We start from the raw sequence: 20,196 nt of genomic DNA, 5'->3' as shown, positions 1-20,196 counted from the left end.
GGGAAGGGAAGGGAAGGGAAGGGAAGGGAAGGGAAGGGAAGGGAAGGGAAGGGAAGGGAAGGGAAGGGAAGGGAAGGAAGGGAAGGGAAGGGAAGGGAAGGGAAGGGAAGGGAAGGGAAGGGAAGGGAAGGGAAGGGAAGGGAAGGGAAGGGAAGGGAAGGGAAGGGAAGGGAAGGGAAGGGAAGGGAAGGGAACTGTCTAAGTTTCTGAATTGAATTAATAAGTTCACATATTTTGATAGCCTTCTCTGACCTGAACTTCATCCAGCACTCATTCCTGCTGCAAATATAGCAGCATAGGCATTGCAGGCAATGCACAGTTATGGGTGAGGCAGGTACCCTGAAGATCACACTGAAAGAATGTGCAAAATAGAGACAAATATGCCTAAACCTATACTTTTTCTGCTGTCATCCAAAAATGAAGGCTAAAGAAAGACTGCAATTCTACAGCAGTGAGGCCATCAGGAGGTAGCAACAGCTAGAAGAGAGAAGAGATTCCAAGCAAGGTAGTCTCCCAGACCTCAAAATTTCCTTTAAAAGCTCTGAGCACCTGGCTTAATTCTATGGTTTGTGTTTTATAGTATTTTAATACTGCTATGCTTGCTTTTCATGAATGACCAATAAGCTGAAAATCAGCACTGGATTTTTTAGCTTAACTGACCATATTGCAATTACAGTTTTTGTTTCCTCACCTAGTTCAGACTATCACACTGAATGACATTCCTCTGTCACCTCCATCAGAGACTAGGGACAACTGACAAGCTGTACTTTCCAGCCATACTTTAAGCTGTCTCCACCAGTGACACACAGTAGCTGGCTGTGTGTGGATTCACAGTCTGCTGAAAGGAAATGGCTTATTTAATGCCATTTCCAGCCAGTCTGACTAATCTGTTAGCTCTGCACTGCAAAGAACAAGTACATAGTCACAAGGTCGTGTGGAACACTAGATGGGGATGGAACATCCCTCATCATTTGAGGTCATATGCCATTACTGTGACAGTCTAAATTACCTCCAAAATGAGACACGGAAGGGTGTTTGTTTCTGAAAAAATTACGTTCTCTATCAGATGACAACCACATTATCTAACCCTATTTTTTTAGCTTTTATACTGTTAAATTTAATATAAGAGAAAAATATAATGACAATTTTTTTTTTTTGTCTTCTGGTTTTCCCATGGAAAAAAAAAGTGTTCTGAAGTTACGTTTTATTTTTTCCTTAGGTACTGCAAGCAGCAAATTTTGGAACAAACTGTTCTGCTTTGTCATTTCAGAGCAAAAGATATTTTAGAATGCAAATATCCATAACAGGACTAGGGATGTTACAGGTTTGTTGGAAAGAAGGTGTTTCTTAACCACTTGAAAGCATACTGGGTCTTCAGCCTAATTCAATATGTTTCGTAAAAAAAGTAAGGGGTGTGAGTTTACTTAAGTAAAGCCCTTAAGCACGTTAAGCATTTAAAACATTGAAACTGAACATACTTAATTGCTTTGCTGCATTTGAGTCATAATGATTATTGCAATAATTAGTGTATGCTCAGTTATTTCTTGTCAGTGCATGCATTTAAGAGTTATTGAATGAATAAACTGATTAATAATATTTGCAGTGAGAAAAGGAAATATAATTGGCTTTAATATAGTTAAAATACATTTTACTTTAAAAACTCCATCCCTCTCCATGAAACAAAATATAACAAACTTGTGTGAGGATTTGAAAATTCTCCAAGTGTTTGGGTTTTCTCCAAGTGTTCTGGAATTGTTTGGGGGCATTTATGTGTGTGGAAGGTGGGGGAGTTGTTTCTTTGTTTGGTTTGGTTTTTTGTTTGGGAGGGGGCAATGATGTGGCTATTTGTTGGAGAACTACTTTGAGGAAATAGCTCAAACAGGAAACAAGTAAGTTTTCAAAAACAATGTCTATCCTACTTTTGCCTTCTGGTCTGAGCATCCAGACTTCACAGGTCTTGGACTAGCTCTCAATTTTGATGATTGTTGTGCCCCCAGTCCTTTCAGACTGTTTTCCTCCTTACTGGAACCCAAAATCATTGAGATCCCAAATCTCATGCACACATCTTGAACAAGGAACTGGAAAACTTTCAGGCAGCAGTTGATTCCTCATGGCTTGAAAACAATTTTTCCTATGCTGTGACCTTCCCTCTCTGCAAGCTTCCAAGACTGTTTTCAACTCCGAAACTTCCTGGTTTTTACACATTTGTGGAGGGAAGGAAAGGAAATGCCTTTTAATAGTAATTTTAAGATGTTCTAATTTTAATTAGTCTTTCAAACACTTCACCAAGTTTCTTGTGTAACCAGATTACCATTTTGATTCTTTGCAGTGACAGCACTGAGACATGAATCAGCTTTTTGTTGTTTTTCTTTCCTGAGTATTCATAGATTAGAAGTCAAAAATTCAAAATTCACTTACAAGCAATCTGTTTAAAACATTCATTTTGAAATTGCCACTTAATCCTTTTCTTCCTTAGACCTATTCCTAATAAATTAAACTAGCCAAAACATAAAATATTGTGGCACTCCTTACTACTATATTATTCAAGAAATTTGGAAAAATTTACATGTTTGAGGTGTTGCATTAAGATGCCGTAAGATTCTCAATAGGATTTATGGACAATATCAATTTACTTGGTGTTATGTTGGTGTGCTTTATAAAACTGGAAAAGACTACAAGATTGTTTGAAAGCATGTTGAAATCTCAGTTTTGTACAATATATCATGCTTAAAAACTAGTTTTATTTGCAAATGTATTAGTCCAATTAATCTCAAGTAGGAAAAATTCACAATCAAGAAACAGCAATTGCAAAAAAGACACAGCTATGTTATCATCTTGATTTTCCAGAGTATATTTTCACACAAGTATGATTTTAGATTTAGATAAGATAACCATAATGCACAGTTACCTATGAACTAAATATACATTGTTTTCTTCTGCTGCATCAGTAATATGAACTTCTCTTGAGTATGTATGGCCTTCTAGCTTTGTTCACATGTAGCTGCCGTTTCAGAATATAAGGATTTTTTCTCTTCATGATTTCTTTTTCTTGGCTTGAGTTCTCTAGATCAAAAGCATCTTGCTGAAGTAACTGTAGGATGCAAGAGACACACTTTTATCTATTTTTTTTTTGGTAATGAAGATTTTAATCTCCTCAAAATTTTAATAAAGTATTAAAATATTTTATTGCCACCAATAAAAATCTTTACTATATTAGCTGCAGCATTAATTTAAAAAAATACAAAACTCAAAGCACAAAACTAAAATCAGTCTAAAAATGAGCTGAGCCCTACAAAAGTGATATTTAAATTCCACTTCAACAAATTAGATAATTGGTTTTGACTAGAGAGGAAAGCTGGTATATCTTCCTTAGACCAAAACTCAAATAGACTGAAAGTTTTCTAATGACTATCACTCTGTTATCACACATTTAGGTTAAACACCTGCTCACTGGTTTCATCTTTTGAGAAATATTTTAATCTACAACTTCCTGCAAAGCAGGGAATTGTGATTAAGACATATGGGTTATTTGGTACTAGGGAAGCTCCTTTCCAGCAATAAATTAACTGTTGAAGGAAGTCTTTAGAAAACTCTGGTTCTCAAAGAGGTTGAAGTCCTTTGCATGGACCACCCCAGCTAATACGGGGATTGGGAATATAAAGAGTTATGACTCAGCAAAGCACAACAAAACAAAAAAACAAATCAACCAACCAACCAAAAAAAGATCTGGATTCAGCGAGACTGTACATGAAGCTGAGATAGATGAAGAAATTTTTTTTACTGAAAAGTGGGTAGTGACACTGAGTTATCTTTTTTCACTATACAAAGCAGCTTTTAGTGTAATATCTAAAAATGCAAGTGGATTGTGCCTAGTGTGCTTCTGTGTAACCACTGTAATCATTGTATTAATTTAATATCACAAATGGACTATGAAAAATTACTATTTAAGAGCGGCAATCTTCATACAATCATACTGTCAACTTCCAGGGTCCTCTTTAGGTGTAGGGAAACAAAAAGCAGGAGTTACCTTGTTGCCAGTTTCCTAGCAATGATAAGAAAACCAGAGTACCTAGTAAAATGGTATGTACACATGGGCATGTATCCCTGCATTTTGAATCCAGTTTGCCTTAGAGTCTTCAAACAGAAACACTGGGTACATTTATTTATGCTTCAATAGATCTATAATAACTTCATGTCTGTTAAGCAGATATTAATTATGTTTTCTGGCATAGTGATGACTTTCATATGTTTGTTTGGTTACCTGGAATTGCTACAAAGAGTGGAAAAAAGTATGTAGTTAAGAAAAGCTCTAATGTATCCATGGGCTTTTGTAAGAAACATACTCTCAGGTCATCAGAAACTGCACTAATTCACTACTCATACTGAAAGAGGCATATTAAAGGTATTAAAGAATATAAAAAAACGGGAAGGAAAGCTGAGACAATGTGATGGAGATGATAGGGATAGGGATTTTTGCAACATCACTACAAACAGAGCCTGAGAGTTTAACAGCAGTAGAAACATGCATTTGTGATCATTTGTGTTACCTCCCAATGCTGAAAGGCTCTGCTGTGGCAAACTTTTTGGAGCTGATATACTGTCAACATTGCTTCCAAGCTGAAGCCATCCAGAGCTGCAGGGAACTGTCTTCCTGGAACCAGATCCTCCTCATCTACCTCTACTGTTTCCCCCATTTGGTTGTTTATGTTGTTGACAAGATTGCAGACATTTAGCAGGGTCATTTTCCAGTAAGGAAGTTTTGCTCTGTTAATCTGAAAATAGAAACACCCACGATTTAACGTCTTTGGGGTTTTTTGTATTCATTTGCTACATTCAAACATTTTGTTAGAAACCAGTTTATGTTTCTGAAGTGCTTTTCATCTGGTCAACTTTTAGACAATAATTAGAGTGCTGAACTTAGGACAACTCATTTATTACACACGCCAAGTCTGCTTCCTTGCAGCCTTGCCCCCCAGGTAGATATAAATGATGAAAAAGCTAAACTGCTACCAAACCAGAATGGCAGCATTTCATAGTCATTCTGCACAGGTGCAAACAAAAACACAGATGGAAATTAATATAATATAAATTCACAGGTGTAAATAAGGATAATGAATCAAACCCACTGGATAAATTCCCAGCTCAGGAATCCAGGCTGGATGCCTGTGGTTAACTAGACACTCCTCCCTAGTTCAGCACAAATACCAGTCATCCCAAAATTCCCTGAGAAAAGGAATGGAGTCCCTGCTTCAGGACAAGCTGTCTGATGAGTCTCGGTCTGAAGTTACAGAATCTGTAAGCCCCAGGAGTTTTGGATGCTGGAAAGTGAAGAGCCTGGGAGATGTTAACTGAAGGTCTGCAGGCTTAGGAAGATCGAGCAAAGATAAAACATAGCTGTGAAAAATAAAGTGCTCCTGACTTTGTAACTGGACTGAAAAACCGAGGCCATTTAAAGAAATGCTGATAAGCATGATTTTTACTTTTCTACTGGTATTGTTTTTTCCAAGCAGTTGCAGCAGTAGTCTTCTTCCATTTTGATTATCAATAGCAAAAAAAGTAAGTTTAAAACTTAATTCCTATCTCATTTACTGCTTTTCATGATTTTGCCATTTTCTTCATTCTCCCACTACTAATTATTTCTTCTGCACTGTATTCTTTTCAGTGCTGAGTATAGAATTTAGTTTCCTTCAGCTAGAACTGGTGACATAGCAATCTCCAATCAAAAGCCAAATAGCAAATTCCTATTTATTCCTGGCAAGGATTTCCTTGCTGTGCACATTAGGATTAGACATTACCTATGAAGTGAAACGTTGCTTCTTTTCCTGTATGTACAAGTTAAATACAGGTATGACACTAACACAGACATTGCCTTTCACACATACCTGGCAGCACTAATTGAGAGTGTGGATGCAGTGTTTACTTGGCTGAACCACCAGGTAATCACATAACCTGTTTCTTTAGAGCACGTTCCTAATAAAGGGGCCTTGCATGCAAGATTTATATATATTCATCACACTTGACTATTTTTTGAGGGAAAAGAAAGAAAATTTAGAGAAATGAGGAAGAAACAAGAAAAGTTGGCATCACTCTCAGCATTAGTTACAAAAAGTATTCTTTTGGCCATGATCATTACTCCAACATACATCTGATACATGTGCCCTTCAAAATGAGAATGATTTAGCCTTTTAATAAATCTTCTGTGCATTCTCAGATTCCTGACAACATCTAAAAAAAATATTTTGTTTTGTGGCTAAGAAAACAACTCTGAAATCTTTTTTGGAAGCCTGTAATTGGTTCTGCACTCTTTCCTTTGAGCTCATCTGTTTTCTCACTGAACTACCCTAGTTAGTCTATCAAACTATTTAAAAAGATGTGACAGTTTTAAGATAAAGTTACTCTCTTTGCAGAATATTTAATTTTATTAACAGAAGTTAAACTAGGAAAAAGACCAACTGTCCAATGCAATTTCAAAATATTCTTTGGTCTGTTTTAATCTATTTTTGAAATATAAAAATATGGAGCTTTCCATGACAAATGAGGAGGTTTCTCCAGTTCACTGTTCTCTCCTGGGTATGCAAAAGAAATGTGAGCTGGCACTTCAACAGCTAAATTGCAATGGAGCATATAATCTAGAGGCACTGCTACATGAGCAAGTGAGGTTTCTGAGTTCTGAATATTCCAGTGGATGGAAACAGAAGAGTAAAGGATAGGGTAACTTTTCATGCCTTCTTCTATAATTTATAGAATCTTTTTGATCTGAAGTTACTACTTCATGTCAGTCTGATGCGCATCTATGTATAAAGGAACTTTCCTCTGTGTATTTGTAAAATACTTAAATAGCAGATTTCCTTGGGTGAAAATTATCTTAGCTCTTACTTACGAGGTTAGGAGAAAACGAATTTGCAGCACTGTCTGCATGTTTCTAACTAATATTTCATTTGTTAAGGGAGTTTCATTCCTATTAATGCCATGCATATATCACCTCAAAGTATTTTTACTTGGGTACACCTGCTTCTGGCTTACTGCTACCATTAACAATTCAGTCAGAGTGAATTTTGGGTTATTTTAATTGAACGTGGAGTTTTCCAGGTCATGTCGAGTCACTGAACAGAGGACTCGTGTTATTTCTCTGCTCCATTATTACAGTAAGTATGAAAATCAGACCACTTTGCTTTTTGGGTTATGGAAAATATCTGAGGTAGTTATACTTAAAAGTATATGTAAAAAAAACAGTTTAAGATGATGATAATCCAAATTTTCAGTTTAATTTATAATATGGGATATATTTTATATTTTATACTTTTATATATATTTTCCACACAGGTCTAAGCAATATCAGGTGCAGTAGCTCAACACATGTTTTGGAAAACACCTACACAATAAAGCAAGGAACCTTTATCTGCCAAGGTAGAACTAATTTTTTTAAGAGTAACTTGAAAAATATCTGGGAATAATCTGAAGAAAGAAAGGAGATTGAAGTACGAACTAGAATTAAAAATGTATATGAATACTGAAGTGAATATGATGTATGTATTTCCAATGTTGAACATGCTTGCAAAATAAGAATCAGATATATAATTTCTCACACTTCATGGATCTTGAAAGAGAATTTAAGATCATCTAAGGAACTGAAATAAGCATATTTCCTTCTTTGACAACAGGCTTGTTCTATGCAAGACAAGAGATTCGCAAGTTATAATTTATATTTTATTTCCATATCTGGTTGAATGATACCCCTGATAGTTTGCCTAAGATACTTCTTTTGTTACAGTCCATCCATACATCCCAAATGCTATTTTTCATTAGGAAAAATGATATCTGCTTTTTAAATTCCTGTCTTTATCTAGCAAAAGCAGATAAAAAGCAAAGTCATTATAAAGTAAAAATCCCAAGTTAGTGTAGGATCTCTATGGTTCTTTTCTATAATAGCAGTTGAATTTTGTTCAGATTGTAACCATAGAAATAATATCTTTAATCAGATATAGCATTGAGTTCTGTTAAAGAAGAAATCCTTCCATGGTGCATATTAATGCCTGTAGAGCTAATTAATTTTTATGTTATGACTGAAGTCAGGAAGTCACTAGCTTCTAGATAGATGTAGGCTCCTCCTACTTCTAGGCAGCTCCTCAGAAAAGGAGGCTAAACACTCTGGGCAAATGCAGTCATAAATAGACATCCTACGACAATCAAAACTCAGTGGGTCCATGACTTCAGAAAATTAATGTTGGGTGGGATCCCAAAGGTAGAGTATATTCTAGGGCTAATATATTCTCCAAGACATACTTTTGTTTTACTTTTTTTTTCTGTGTAAATAACATAGTCTCAATCTTTTTGAGGTCAAAAAAGTTTCTTCGTGCAACTAGTGGTTTCAGGCAAGCATTTAGGAAGATGGAAATAGCTATCTCTTTGATAAAAATAGAGTTTTCGATTTCAAACAAAAGAGAGACAGGAGATAACTGTCCACATATTTTGACATGTCAGGTTTTGTTGTTTTACCTGATGTTCCAAATGGGTTTTTGGATTTTATCTTAAGAAAAAGACAGAGCATTTTAAGGACTTGTTTGATCTTTGTATCTTGGTTCAGATATAACAGCGGGAAGGGTGACAAACTGTATTAAATGCTGAAGGCAGGTTGCAATAAGCATGAACTACTTCTTTAAGGATGGAGAGTGATTCAGCATATAGGTGACTTTAAAGAGCAACTTGAAAAGGGGCAGCAGACACTGGACAGCAGTCTGTGAAGTTAAAGGCATAAGACAATTTTTCCCATAATATAGATAGACTACTGATTATTGCAAAAGGTGTGCTTAAGCCCTGGCTGTAGTCTTAATACTATAGTCCACAAGTGCCTACTTAGGTAGATTTTTGTTCTATCAAATACTAAACCCACAAGTGATAATCCATTTTGCTGCACTTTTAGATCTCAGCTTTCATAAACAGTAATTGTTTTCCCATCTTAACGCTGTTTAAATTGTTAGGATTTCCTCTGCTGATTACCAAGCCAGTGCCAAATACAGTCTGTGCAATTTAGCAGTAATTGCCCTCAAATTGAACCAGATCTCCGGCACAACACAAGACAGGTGTTACACATACCATCTTCAAATTTGTCTATCACACCAGAATCATAATTTGTTGTAATGAGGGTTAAAATCTGGCATTGGACAACAGAAAAAAAAGCAATTTCAGTAATGAATGGGATAGTGAAATTACTGTTGCAGAAGATTTGACACACAGTTTTTAGTGTTTCCACCATGTCTTGCTTTGATGTCAAGAGACAACATAAATTCAACTAATGAATTTTAGATGGTGATTTAAGGCATTATAATGTAGAATTAAAGGAATATTTCCAACATGAATCTACTGCTTCTGTTAACTTCAAGGGTCAGTTGACTGTGCTAAATACCCTAAGGATGCTAAATAGCAAGCTACATGACAACAAAAAAAATAAGAGTATTATTGCAATCATCATGACATTATTAACTGGTGCAATATATTTGTGCATTTGAGCTTGTGTTATCTGAGCTTGTGTTCTGTGGTAAAAGGCAGGAAAAGAAGGATGTTCACAGATCCACTAAAGTCAGTAGCAGAAATACCAATAGCTGCAGGATTTTATTCCAGAACATGCTATTCTTTACGACGCAGCAAAAAAAATATTTTTGTTAGCCCCCTACATTTAAATATGCCTCAGAAAATGGGAAGTTATTAAATCTTTCTGTACCTTACAAAAGCGAGTGGCCAACAGGTTTATTTGCAATCTAAGGTTAGGTATCATGCCAGTAAAGAACATTGAGATCTAAGAATTGCCAGACCAGTTAAAGAGAACGCATTTTCTGGCCTCATACTTCTAGTCTATCCAGTGATCCTGTGGGAAAGGCCACATATACTTAAATACAATATATGCAGATGTCATCCTAGCAGGTTTTGTCTTTAACCTTCAACTAGTCATTGGTTTATAAAAATTTCTTTTTTGGGGGAGAAATTTTTCATTTCTCATTTTATTTTCCATTACGTTTAAGTACCACTTAAACTTTATTGGAATAACAAATTAAAATATTCACCCTTAAACCCATAGTACTTGTTTCAGAGTTTGTTCTTCATATGTCGTTGAAGATATATCAGACACATATATTTCTTAGATCATTTATGGAAGATAATTGTGTTAAGAAAGTGTCTATCAGCCTGTCCAATACATACATGCAACACTTTCTGCTTCACCTTGTCAATATGAGGTTTTCACTGAATTTTTATATATCCATATTAATAACATAAACATTATTCACAGTCTGGAAACCTGTCAAGGAAATGCCATTTACAAAGTTAGATTTTCACAGTCCATGTTCCTGTACTGGCACTATATTCAAAATCCTAAACCAAAATTGGCATATGTATTAACTGGTTTTGCTTTATGATTGTCTTAATTTTATATGCATATAGGAAGGGTTCTGCATAAAAATAGCACTTACAGATTCGACTCAAGGTTAATTTAGCTTTCATCAGGCATAATCTTATTGGAAACACATTTCCTCACATAAATTTACATCTCTGTACATAACACAGTTTTGACAGTTTAATGAAAGTACCAGTGTTACAGCTGAGGAACATGTTTAGTGTGTCACATCAACACCTTTACATTTCCTTTGAACTGGAGAAAATCTTGCACCAAAGGAAAACCTAACACTGAACTTTTCTGTCTAGACCATAGGTTATTACTTTGTGCAAAGACTTTTGGGTTTGTAATGAGAATTCATTTGCTCCCTCCCTGTCAGGTAAAGGAAGAAAAATAATTACCTTTGATGTGTACATATTGGTCAATAAATCTGCTTCTAATGCTTTCATTTCCTCTTCTGAATCTGGGAATAAACCAGAAACACATGTTTATTATTTGATCATAAATCATAGACATTTCAATTCAGTATACAGAACTTAGATATTTAAATGATTTTTAAAAATAAACAACAAACACAAACACCAGTGACCCAGAGGGACTGTCAGGAGTCTTCAGTTAACAGCAACATTATATTAAAACAAATACTCAGTATATTTTTAAAGCATGATCAAACTTACGGAAGTGAATGGAATTGTTCATTTATCTCAGTTTCATAGCTGAAAGGCTCATTAAACTGCAATTCCTTCAGTATAAAAAAACTGCTGCAATGTTCTTCATTATTTTCATAATAAATATTTGTCACCTTTGCTTACTTTGGAAGAAAAATTTGAATATTTATTTTCAAATAATATTTATTTTATAGTAATTATTTATATAAATTGCAGTTATGATTACTTGATTAATAATCAATATTTTTATTATTCTTAATTAAATTAAGGGTATTTTTACTGATATGAGGGAACTGAGCTTGACCAGTTTATGATACAAGCTCTTGACAATGTATATACAAAAAAGAAGTATTCTGACTGGAAGTCTAGGGTTTTCTTTACTGATTTAATCGACCTTTGATAGCTCAGTAGACTTGCAAGACTTGTGATTTGGTAAACAGGGTAAAAATTACTGCGGAAAGAGAAAATACACAGCCACATTTCCACACACAGCATCACAAGATGAAGATGAGAATCACAATGAAGATCTGGTGCCTTGGTAGCAGCAATCACAGCTCACAGAGAAAAAAATGTAAGGAATCAGCTAAACCTTTAGGTGAAATACAGTTCCACATAGCTTTTACCTTTCCTGGAATACCAACAGTCCAAAACCAAACAATGCACTAATACTTCAAACCATACTAAACCAAAATATATTCCATATTCATATAGATAATATCTCACTTTCAATAATCAATACTGTTGGCATGTAAGACCCTACCCCTGAATCTGTGAATAGATTCTGCCCATGCCTTCATTTCAGGGATCCTCACCATGTCGTGTCACTACCTTTCACAGAACATGAGACTGTAAGGCACCACGAGCATGTGCTAATGTGTCATAGGTTTCTATCAGCGCAGAAGCCACTCATTGCAATGCTCTTAACAGTCAAGGTAAATCTCAATAAATCTCACAACTACCGTCACTTTGATTCTTCTTTAGGAAATGCTTCTAAATACCAGTGCTTATTCACTTGCTTCTGATTTCAAGTCTAGTTTATTTCTAATTACAAATGTATCCAAGGTTTGTAAATAAATTCCTACACTATAAATAATACCTTTCTATTTGCAATACTTAGCCATCATGTATTTATTGAGAGGAATCATTGTTCTTCCCAGCTTAGTGTTTTCGTGTGTCCTTACAAGATTAGTATACAAGTGCAAGATTACTGTTTCTTTTTTGTCAAAAACCATTGCCATGGAAATCCCATAAATGCTTCATTGAAAGGCTATCCCCAGATTTATTGGGCTTTCACCAATTCTCCTTCCTTGCAAAAGCCTTGTATTCCCGCACTCATCAGAGCAGCCCCCTTCTGTCCCTGATGTGTTCTCAAGAGAGAACAGTATAGCACAGTTTGGCTCAGCAGCCCAATACTTAATCACTTTAATGCTTACCATTAGCTACAGAGGGCAGCTGTCTGACATGTCTTTTGGTTTTGTTTGTCTTTTGTGGCTGAAAACCCCCCCAAAAAATGGGTTAGGTAACAAGATAATGTCTTTTATTCCTCAGATTTCCAACAGTTGTGCTTTGGTTAAAAAGGAGTTTTAACAGGAATTTCTATTTCCTAAGCCACTGCATTCTGTATTGCTGCACTGCTTCTTATTTCTATTATTTAAGTCATCAAAAACTTCTGTGTGTCACATATATCCCCTTTCTCTGTAGAGATGCTCCTGTTCATACTTGCTTACTAACACAATAGATTCATTCATTATTTTTATCATCGAAGCAATTGCATTTAAGTGACTTGCTGTAATGCTGATCTACAACCAGTCTTACTCAATGTTTAAAATTTTCATATTAAAGAGGACTAGTTGTAGACCAGTCAGCAAGTCTCTAGTAACTGATCTCCAACCTAATGCCTTTCAGCCCTTTCAGCAGGAATGGCAGTCAGTTTTGCCAGCTTTACCATTAGCCAAAGTTCTGGTGGCAGCACGAGATCACTTCAGCTGAATTTCTATCAATGATAGCATCTCCTGTGAGCAGAAGATGACAGCATCATGATTTGTGGGGTCCTGGATCACACCAGCTGAGAACAACAAAAGGACTTGTGCCTGGTTAGCACCTGTTTTTGTTTCTATAAAGGATGGAAAGTAGCTTCTACACATCAAGGCTGGAAGATAGCTGCAGGCATGAAAGATGGGAAGGAAGGTATAAGAAGCATTTGGATTGGAAAAAAAAGAAATGTAGAGGACATTATTTAGGAGTCAAAAGAGATGGATGAGGAGCAAAAACATAAAAAGAACAGACTCTCAGAGGGCAATGTATAAAAAGCCTGGTTACACATTATTGTTAAAACCAGAGAGAAATTCACACAGTTTGATGTATTCTTGATTCCACTGACAAGAAAAATAGTTTCTACTCATATATTCACATTTTATAGAATAATTACATTCTACAGGTACATACTTATGCCTGAGGGCAAACATTTTCAAAGAAAATTTAAATTATTTTCATGGCATAACTGTCCATATTACTTACAGATTATTTGAGCCCCTTCACATAAGCTTCTCTGTGTCATTTCTCATTTACAAATAATTTCAAATTTTCAAGCAAATAAACCATTGTATTAGTTCCCCACACAATTTGACTTCTGGGTTTTTTTAATGAACCTATTTTAATTCCCACGTATTGTTTTTTACTTTAGTGGTTTTTCATTAAGGCTCTATAACGAGTTGAATTTAAAACAGCTTCACTGAAAATACTAGTGAGGAATTTGTTTTAAAAGCTTAGGAATATATGGGGAGAAAAAATGTTAAGCTTTGTCACTGAGATCATGTGTTCCTATAATGTACAGAACAATTATATTTAAACTGTAATAAAATGCAGGTATTATGTGGTTTACATCTTTCTTCTGCAGGGGAATACAAACTGTAAACGTCCATCTAAAGTGAGAATTAGGAATTCTGAGTCCCTCTGAACACTAAAGTTGAAAAATGAAGTTGCCTGTAAATTTACCCAGTAATTTAGTGGAGTTAAAAATTAATTTTCAAGTCACTTAAGACTGGATTTTGCAGGCTATTCTACTACATATATATGTGCATACACATGTTTAACTATCACCCATACCTATTTGATCATAAACCTTAGATATAAATGGCTGATGCTCAAAATGTGTAATTTTTCAAAGAAGCAAGAAATGCATTTTAATATATTGCCCTCCTTTTGAGCTTTTTAAAGCAGCTGCTCTTGGCGAAGGAATGAATTTACATCAATCTTCTTCCTGTGGTCATAATTTCAGATTTGTTGTTAGCAACTTTTTTTCCAGATAATAAAATTATGTTTCTCTTTCTAAAAAGCAACTGAACGGCATACATATTCATGTTGATGTTTGGATTACAGCAGCTATTCATGAGGTGCAGAAATTACTATTTGTATCTTAATTTGGAAATACATGATATTCAATAAACCACAGCAGATGGTCTACACTGATTTGTATTTCCAATGACTAGTCTGCACTAATTGCCGTGTTATATGGATGCTGTGAGGAGGAATGGATTATACGAAGGGAGAAAGTTAGAGGAGTGATATCAAAAAACCATGATGCTGGCCAGAGCCCGTTATCAGAGGCGGCTCCCGGGCGCCTAATGGGATCAGCCGGCGGAGCCCGAAGCGACTTCACTTCCTTGCTTTAGGTCCCTCTTACGGCCGCGGCAGCGGCTCAGTGCCGAGCGGTCAGAGGGGCTTCGGGGCCGGGCGGTGCGGGGCGCGCCCGGCGGAGGCGGCGGCGGGCACTTACCTGAGCAGAGGCTGCAGGAGGCCAGGGCCAGCAGCACCACGCACACCAGCTGGACTCTCATCCTTGCCGCGCCGCCCTCTAGAAAGTAAAGTCCATAAATCCTAGGGAGAGACGGAGAGAGAGACAGAGAGACAGAGAGACAGAGATAGACAGAGCCCCGCCGCTCCTCGCCCTCCGCACGCGTGCTGACAGGCGGCTGCAGGCACCAGACGGGGGACCCAGACCCTTCCCCAACTATATAAGCCGCGGGGTGATGTCACGGCGGTACTGCCATCGCCTCCTGACGAAGCTCCCTCCCTCCCTCTTCCCCCTCTCCTCCTGCTGCCCCCTCCCCGCCGCTCCGCGCCCGCTGACGCCACTCACCGCCTGACGCACGCGGAGCCCCGCGGGGCGCGCAGCGAACCCCCGCACCCACGGCCGCGGGGCGCGCCCGGCACGGCTTTTCCCGAAAGGGAACTATCCTGGGATTTTGTTGTTATTATTATTATTATTATTATTATTATTATTATTATTTTTAAAAAAAATTTCCGCAGGTGCTCTGTCCCCCGGTGCGGGGCCAGAGGTGGGGAGCGACCGCACCGCCGTCCTCGTGCGGTTGACGCCCTTTGTCTTTCATCTGTAGAACCTTTCCCTAGAGCAAGGGAAGGAACTGCGCACCGGTGACGGCAGGGATGTTAAACTGGGGATGAGCAGGGAATGCCTGACATGGGGCACGGAAAGCATGTAACCCTGGCCATGGGTATGAGTGTTGCATCGGGCACGGGTAGCAGGAAGAAAGGGGAAGAAATAAAGTCTGAATGTGTGAAAGATGGAGTAAGATAACGGGAAAAGCCACTTGATAGAGTGTTTCATAGAAGCGCAAGAAATTGAGACCCGACCAGGCTAGAGCCTCCCTATTACTTCTGAAGAGCTCTTGCCACAGTCACCCGCTGCGGTTTCAAACAAGCGAGCGTTCCTCAGAGACATTTCTCTCAGGATGCACTTTTCCTTGTTGATTTTTTTCCACTAGGGATCCTTCCTCAACGACTAGCACAGACCAGGCTCCGTGCCAGTACCCCGAGGTCGGAAGGGAGCAGGACACACCGGGACCCCAGGCGGAGGCAGGGCGGCGGCGGGACGGGCGCGCTCTGCGCCGGGCGGGGCGCGGGGCCCCCGTCCCTGCACCGCATCCCGGGCACTGCCCTCCGCGGCTGCCCGGGAGCCCGTCTCTGCTCCGGGCTCGCTTTTCGCCTCCCAGCTCTCACAGCTCCTGAGCCGCAAAGCCCAGAAAAATGACCCGAAGGTGAGGAGGGCAGGGTGACCTCCAACGAGTGAGTACAAAAACGTAAAGCTGAAGACTGGCGTCAGCCTCCATGGCGCTACTGCTTTTGCAGTGAGGTTTTTGTTTTTTGTTGTTTTTCTCTTCTCAGATACAGACGAATGCTCCATATGTTGAATACAGATACAGATACAATGCAGAACATTTCTGTCTCTCTGAATACATTTAAGGACAGTTGCACGTGTCACACGTAGCAGGAACACACGCTGCGAGTAGATTCTTCTGTCGTGGATGCTCCCTTCACTGCAGAAAGGGTCCTCTAAAATGCAAAGAGCATAGATGGGTGTTGTTTTCCTCCCATACCCTCTGCAACTGAATAGGTGTAGCAGAAACATGTAAAATTTTTGAAATCCTGCCACAATGAACACCTGTTGAAAAAAGTTTAATTAACTGAATTCTTTCTTCCCTGAAACAACTTCTGCAGCACAACAGACTATAAATTCAAATGTTTCTTTGGTTTATGCTGAAAAAAATACACACAGAAATGAAATAGAGTGCACTGTAGTGGTATTAGATGTTTTAAGAGCACGTTTTTTTGCATACAGTTGGGAAAACATCCTTCTGTATTACTGAGAGAGAAAATAAAAATAAACAAAACCCCCAAATCCCCGAAACATATTTATCACATTTATGGGCTGTGCTAGTCTACCAGAAAGTTTCAGCTGTCATTTATATGCCTGAGAACCCAGGTTAGATGAGGTAGACACTCACAGTTCCCTTTACTCCAATTTTCTATTATTTCCGTGATATAGAAAGACCAATCTGCAGCTAATTTTGCTCTGTGCGTGTTCAATAGTTCAGAAAGCTCTATGAATGAGAATCATATTTCATAGATATTTTCTAGTGCCCACTTTCTGTCACAGAGTTCTTCAATAGTCTAATTACCCATATTCTTATGTAACTTGAATTTAAAGGAATGATTTTTTTTTTTCCTCAGGAAGAGACTAATTGCCATTTTTCCTGCCATTAAAATCTGTGATTGCCTAATTGCTGCCTTTTTTGTTTTCTTTTTTTTTTTTTTCCCCCAGAGGTAATATTTGTTAGTGATTTGAAAGGGGCAAATATGTGGTATGTTTTGAACCATATTTTTTTGCCGTTGGTCTGTTTCCATTTTCTTTTTCTTGGAAACTGACAAGGCAGAAACTTCAGTGTTGAAAATCTTCTTTGCTTTCTTACCATGTTTTATGTTCCTGATGTATAATCTTCAAGTTCCCTGGATCAGGTTCAACTGAGCTTGGACAATTATATTTTTTTTTCAGTAGAACTCAGTTGTCATCTGTTTCTCAGATACTCCTTTACTTACTTTTTCTACCTTTTTCGTACATCTATACATTGTACTGCTTCACAAAGAATTGTATAATCGGAATTTTAACCCTTTCAACAGTTAATTTCTTGAATCACCTCAACTTCAAGTCATCTTCATATCACATTTCTCCTAATGAAGAAGAGAAGCTGTTATAAGGAAAAAAGCCAACCTCTTTACAGGTCTCTCTCTCCCCCTCTCTCTCCCCCACTTTTATTTTTAAATATTCTTAGCTAAAGAAAATATTTATAACTATTCATTAGTGTCAGTCAATTTCGGAAGCTCAGTTTATCTTTACTTGCTCTCAGCATGTGATTTAGACAGCCTGTCCAGGCCTATAAATCAGGTCAACTCACAACTGGGAGGCACTGGAGATAACGAAACAATCAGGGAAATGGCAGATTCGCGGAAGAAGAGATACATAAACCTCTATTTACTTTGCCATAAAACTACCATCATAGTATATGAGTAACACCGAACACAAAAGCTGTAATCACCAAACAGAAGGAGAGTGCCATTCTGCTAATATTCCTGCAGCAGAAGGTACTGGGCATTATAATAAGGAACTCTCAATATTGCAGTTGCCAGTCTTATACCTTTGGAATAGAAATAAACACAGAATGAATGAATGAATGAATGGAAGAAAATACAAGATGTTCAATCTTGCTATTAAATATATTTAGGTCTAAATTTTATATATATATATATATATATATATATATATATATTTTAGCTAAACTTAGCAGTAGTTATACAAGTATGAAAACTCCAAGGGGAATCATTCTGGGGGTGGTCATCCAGAAAATGTTTCATGCAGCAAACTGGCTAAAGATACTCAAAATCTTAAAGTTGATTTTAGTTCTGGTGATTAACCTGCTTTGCCCCTACAATAGTTTGGCCATCAGCAGTTTAGGTTAACATGCTGGGCAGAAAACTAATGACTCAAATTAATTTCTATCATGTCAGGTCAAGGGACAAGCTCAAGCAAAGCAACAGGACATACAGTCAAGGGCATTCAAAGCACATTTAAATAATTAATGTAATCAGACACTGCAGCAGAATTTCCCAGGCATTGTGAATTCTCATCATCTCTTTTCCTGAGCTTAAATATAAGTCAAGGGGATTTATTGTGTTTGGTCAGCACAACAGTGCTCAAAACTTGATGGTGATTCAACTGTTAAAAATCCTGGAGACCACCTCTGCTGCAAAGAATATCAGAAAAGAATTCAAAAGTAAAAGGCAGATGGTGCTTTACACACTAGATCACTTTTACTAAGTAAAACATTGAGCATCCTCTCTACTTCAAAGCTAATCTCCTTTAGTCATTCTACGAGTCAATTTTTTAGATTTATGATGTTGTGCACTTTAAGGAATCCTTGAGAAGTTGACTGAGTAACACCAAAGAGCTTACTGATACAGGAAAAAACCCAACCACATAAGCGACCACATTATTGTCAGAAGAATTTCTTAATATGCAACAAATTTCTGCCACATTTTAAGAAGCCACAAATCCATAGAAACTTCCTGGATGTTCAATGAGCTCACCTTTTGTGTTTTCAAGTTCTGGGGCCTAAAACTGTGAAAGTGCCATACTGTGTAGCTTCTCTATATGAGGTATACCTGCATGGCAGAGAGGTTTTTTGAGGCTTTGGAGTTTCAAAACAGCAATACCATCTCAGTACCCCAGGGTACTCAAATCACAGAAAGCTTAAAAGTATAATTTCAACAGAATAATCTGAAGTATCATTTCCTTTTTAATTTTTTTTCCCATTAAAGCACAGCTGTTACATTTCCAGAAGTTTGGGACTCTCTTAACCCTTCTTATGAAAAAATAGATTCTATATTTACATTACTATAAAGTAAAAACAATGTGTCTGCATCAACACACCAACAGTTAAAACAACTGAAAATTCAAAATTTTAGGACATACACACACATATCTGTAACTATTTGGAAGTTGTTTAATAGAAGTCAGTTTGGATAAAAAAAGGCCATAAGAAAACAATCTTCACTCCTACTCCTAATTTTCATTTGCTTTTATTTTTTTTTTTTTCCTTTTACTAAAATCCTTTTATATGAGAAAGCAAACAGTGCAGTTAGAAGTGCCACCACAGTGTGTCATGGGAGTTATGCTTCGGGCACCTCCTCCTTACTCTCACTTCTCAGCGATTCACTCCCAGGCTAGACTGAATCTTTCTCATTTCTCTGATTACACATTTTCCCCAAATACCTAAGTTAATCAATTTTTCATTTCTCTCCAGTGAGCTATGAATATTTTAATTTAGGTTCCAGGGTATAATATATACAAGAGACATGGGTGAAAAGCCTGATATAACTTTGTTGAGTATTGAATATTCATGTAATCCACTGTTCATCAGACTGATCATGCTTTGAAATTTTGTGTTAAATTGATGCAATAGTTAAAAATTGCAAAATTATTGTCTTAATACTGTTGGACTGATAATAATGACTACTGACAATTCCTGAAAGAGCAAAATTAGATTGATTTCAGAGGGTTGACTTTCTTTTTCCCATGATATTCAGTTTTTGTCAGCAATTATTCTTCAGCATTCCGTGGAACATGTTAACTGAAGACATAAGTATACACTGTTATATTACACTGGTTCAATTATGCCATATAAATAGGAATTGGACTCCACACTCTGAAACTTTTGAAGTCATCTCTCCTGCCTCCTTCACAAATTTCTCAAAGAATTGTGCCTTTCCCTTGTACTCAAAAGAGAA

At 37.3% G+C, this 20,196-nt stretch overlaps 2 protein-coding genes across 2 annotated transcripts in view; one reads left to right on the top strand and one right to left on the bottom strand.

Annotated features, from left to right (window-relative positions):
• Positions 1 to 2,721: 2,721 nt before the first annotated feature.
• On the bottom strand, positions 2,722 to 15,049 carry NTS (neurotensin). Its single transcript, XM_053944119.1, has 4 exons — positions 14,831 to 15,049; positions 10,789 to 10,850; positions 4,548 to 4,772; positions 2,722 to 3,091 (listed from the first exon to the last, which is right to left on the bottom strand). Exons 1-4 carry the CDS (start codon positions 14,889 to 14,891, stop codon positions 2,945 to 2,947), a joined length of 495 nt encoding a protein of 164 aa, XP_053800094.1. The 5' UTR covers positions 14,892 to 15,049; the 3' UTR covers positions 2,722 to 2,944.
• A 996-nt stretch (positions 15,050 to 16,045) lies between these two features.
• Positions 16,046 to 20,196, top strand: part of RASSF9 (Ras association domain family member 9) — a 42,437-nt gene continuing 38,286 nt past the window's right edge. The window contains exon 1 of the mRNA XM_053944203.1: positions 16,046 to 16,112. Within this exon, the coding sequence (XP_053800178.1) occupies positions 16,102 to 16,112 (11 nt within the window). The 5' untranslated portion in view covers positions 16,046 to 16,101. The remainder of the gene's footprint in view (positions 16,113 to 20,196) is intronic.

Source organism: Vidua chalybeata, chromosome 5 (assembly GCF_026979565.1).
Source record: "Vidua chalybeata isolate OUT-0048 chromosome 5, bVidCha1 merged haplotype, whole genome shotgun sequence".
NCBI classification, from domain to species: Eukaryota; Metazoa; Chordata; class Aves; order Passeriformes; family Viduidae; genus Vidua; species Vidua chalybeata.
This window is presented reverse-complemented; position numbering and strand designations above follow the sequence as displayed.

What these genes read in the sequence shown, in the direction of transcription:
- NTS (XM_053944119.1), bottom strand. Translation starts at nt 14,891, where the DNA reads ATGAGAGTCCAGCTGGTGTGCGTGGTGCTGCTGGCCCTGGCCTCCTGC. An exon ending in CCAATATGTACACATCAAAG is followed by an intron (nt 4,773 to 10,788) that starts GTAATTATTTTT and finishes TTCTATTTTCAG; the next exon opens with ATTAACAGAGCAAAACTTCC. An exon ending in GAGCCTTTCAGCATTGGGAG is followed by an intron (nt 3,092 to 4,547) that starts GTAACACAAATG and finishes TGCATCCTACAG; the next exon opens with TTACTTCAGCAAGATGCTTT.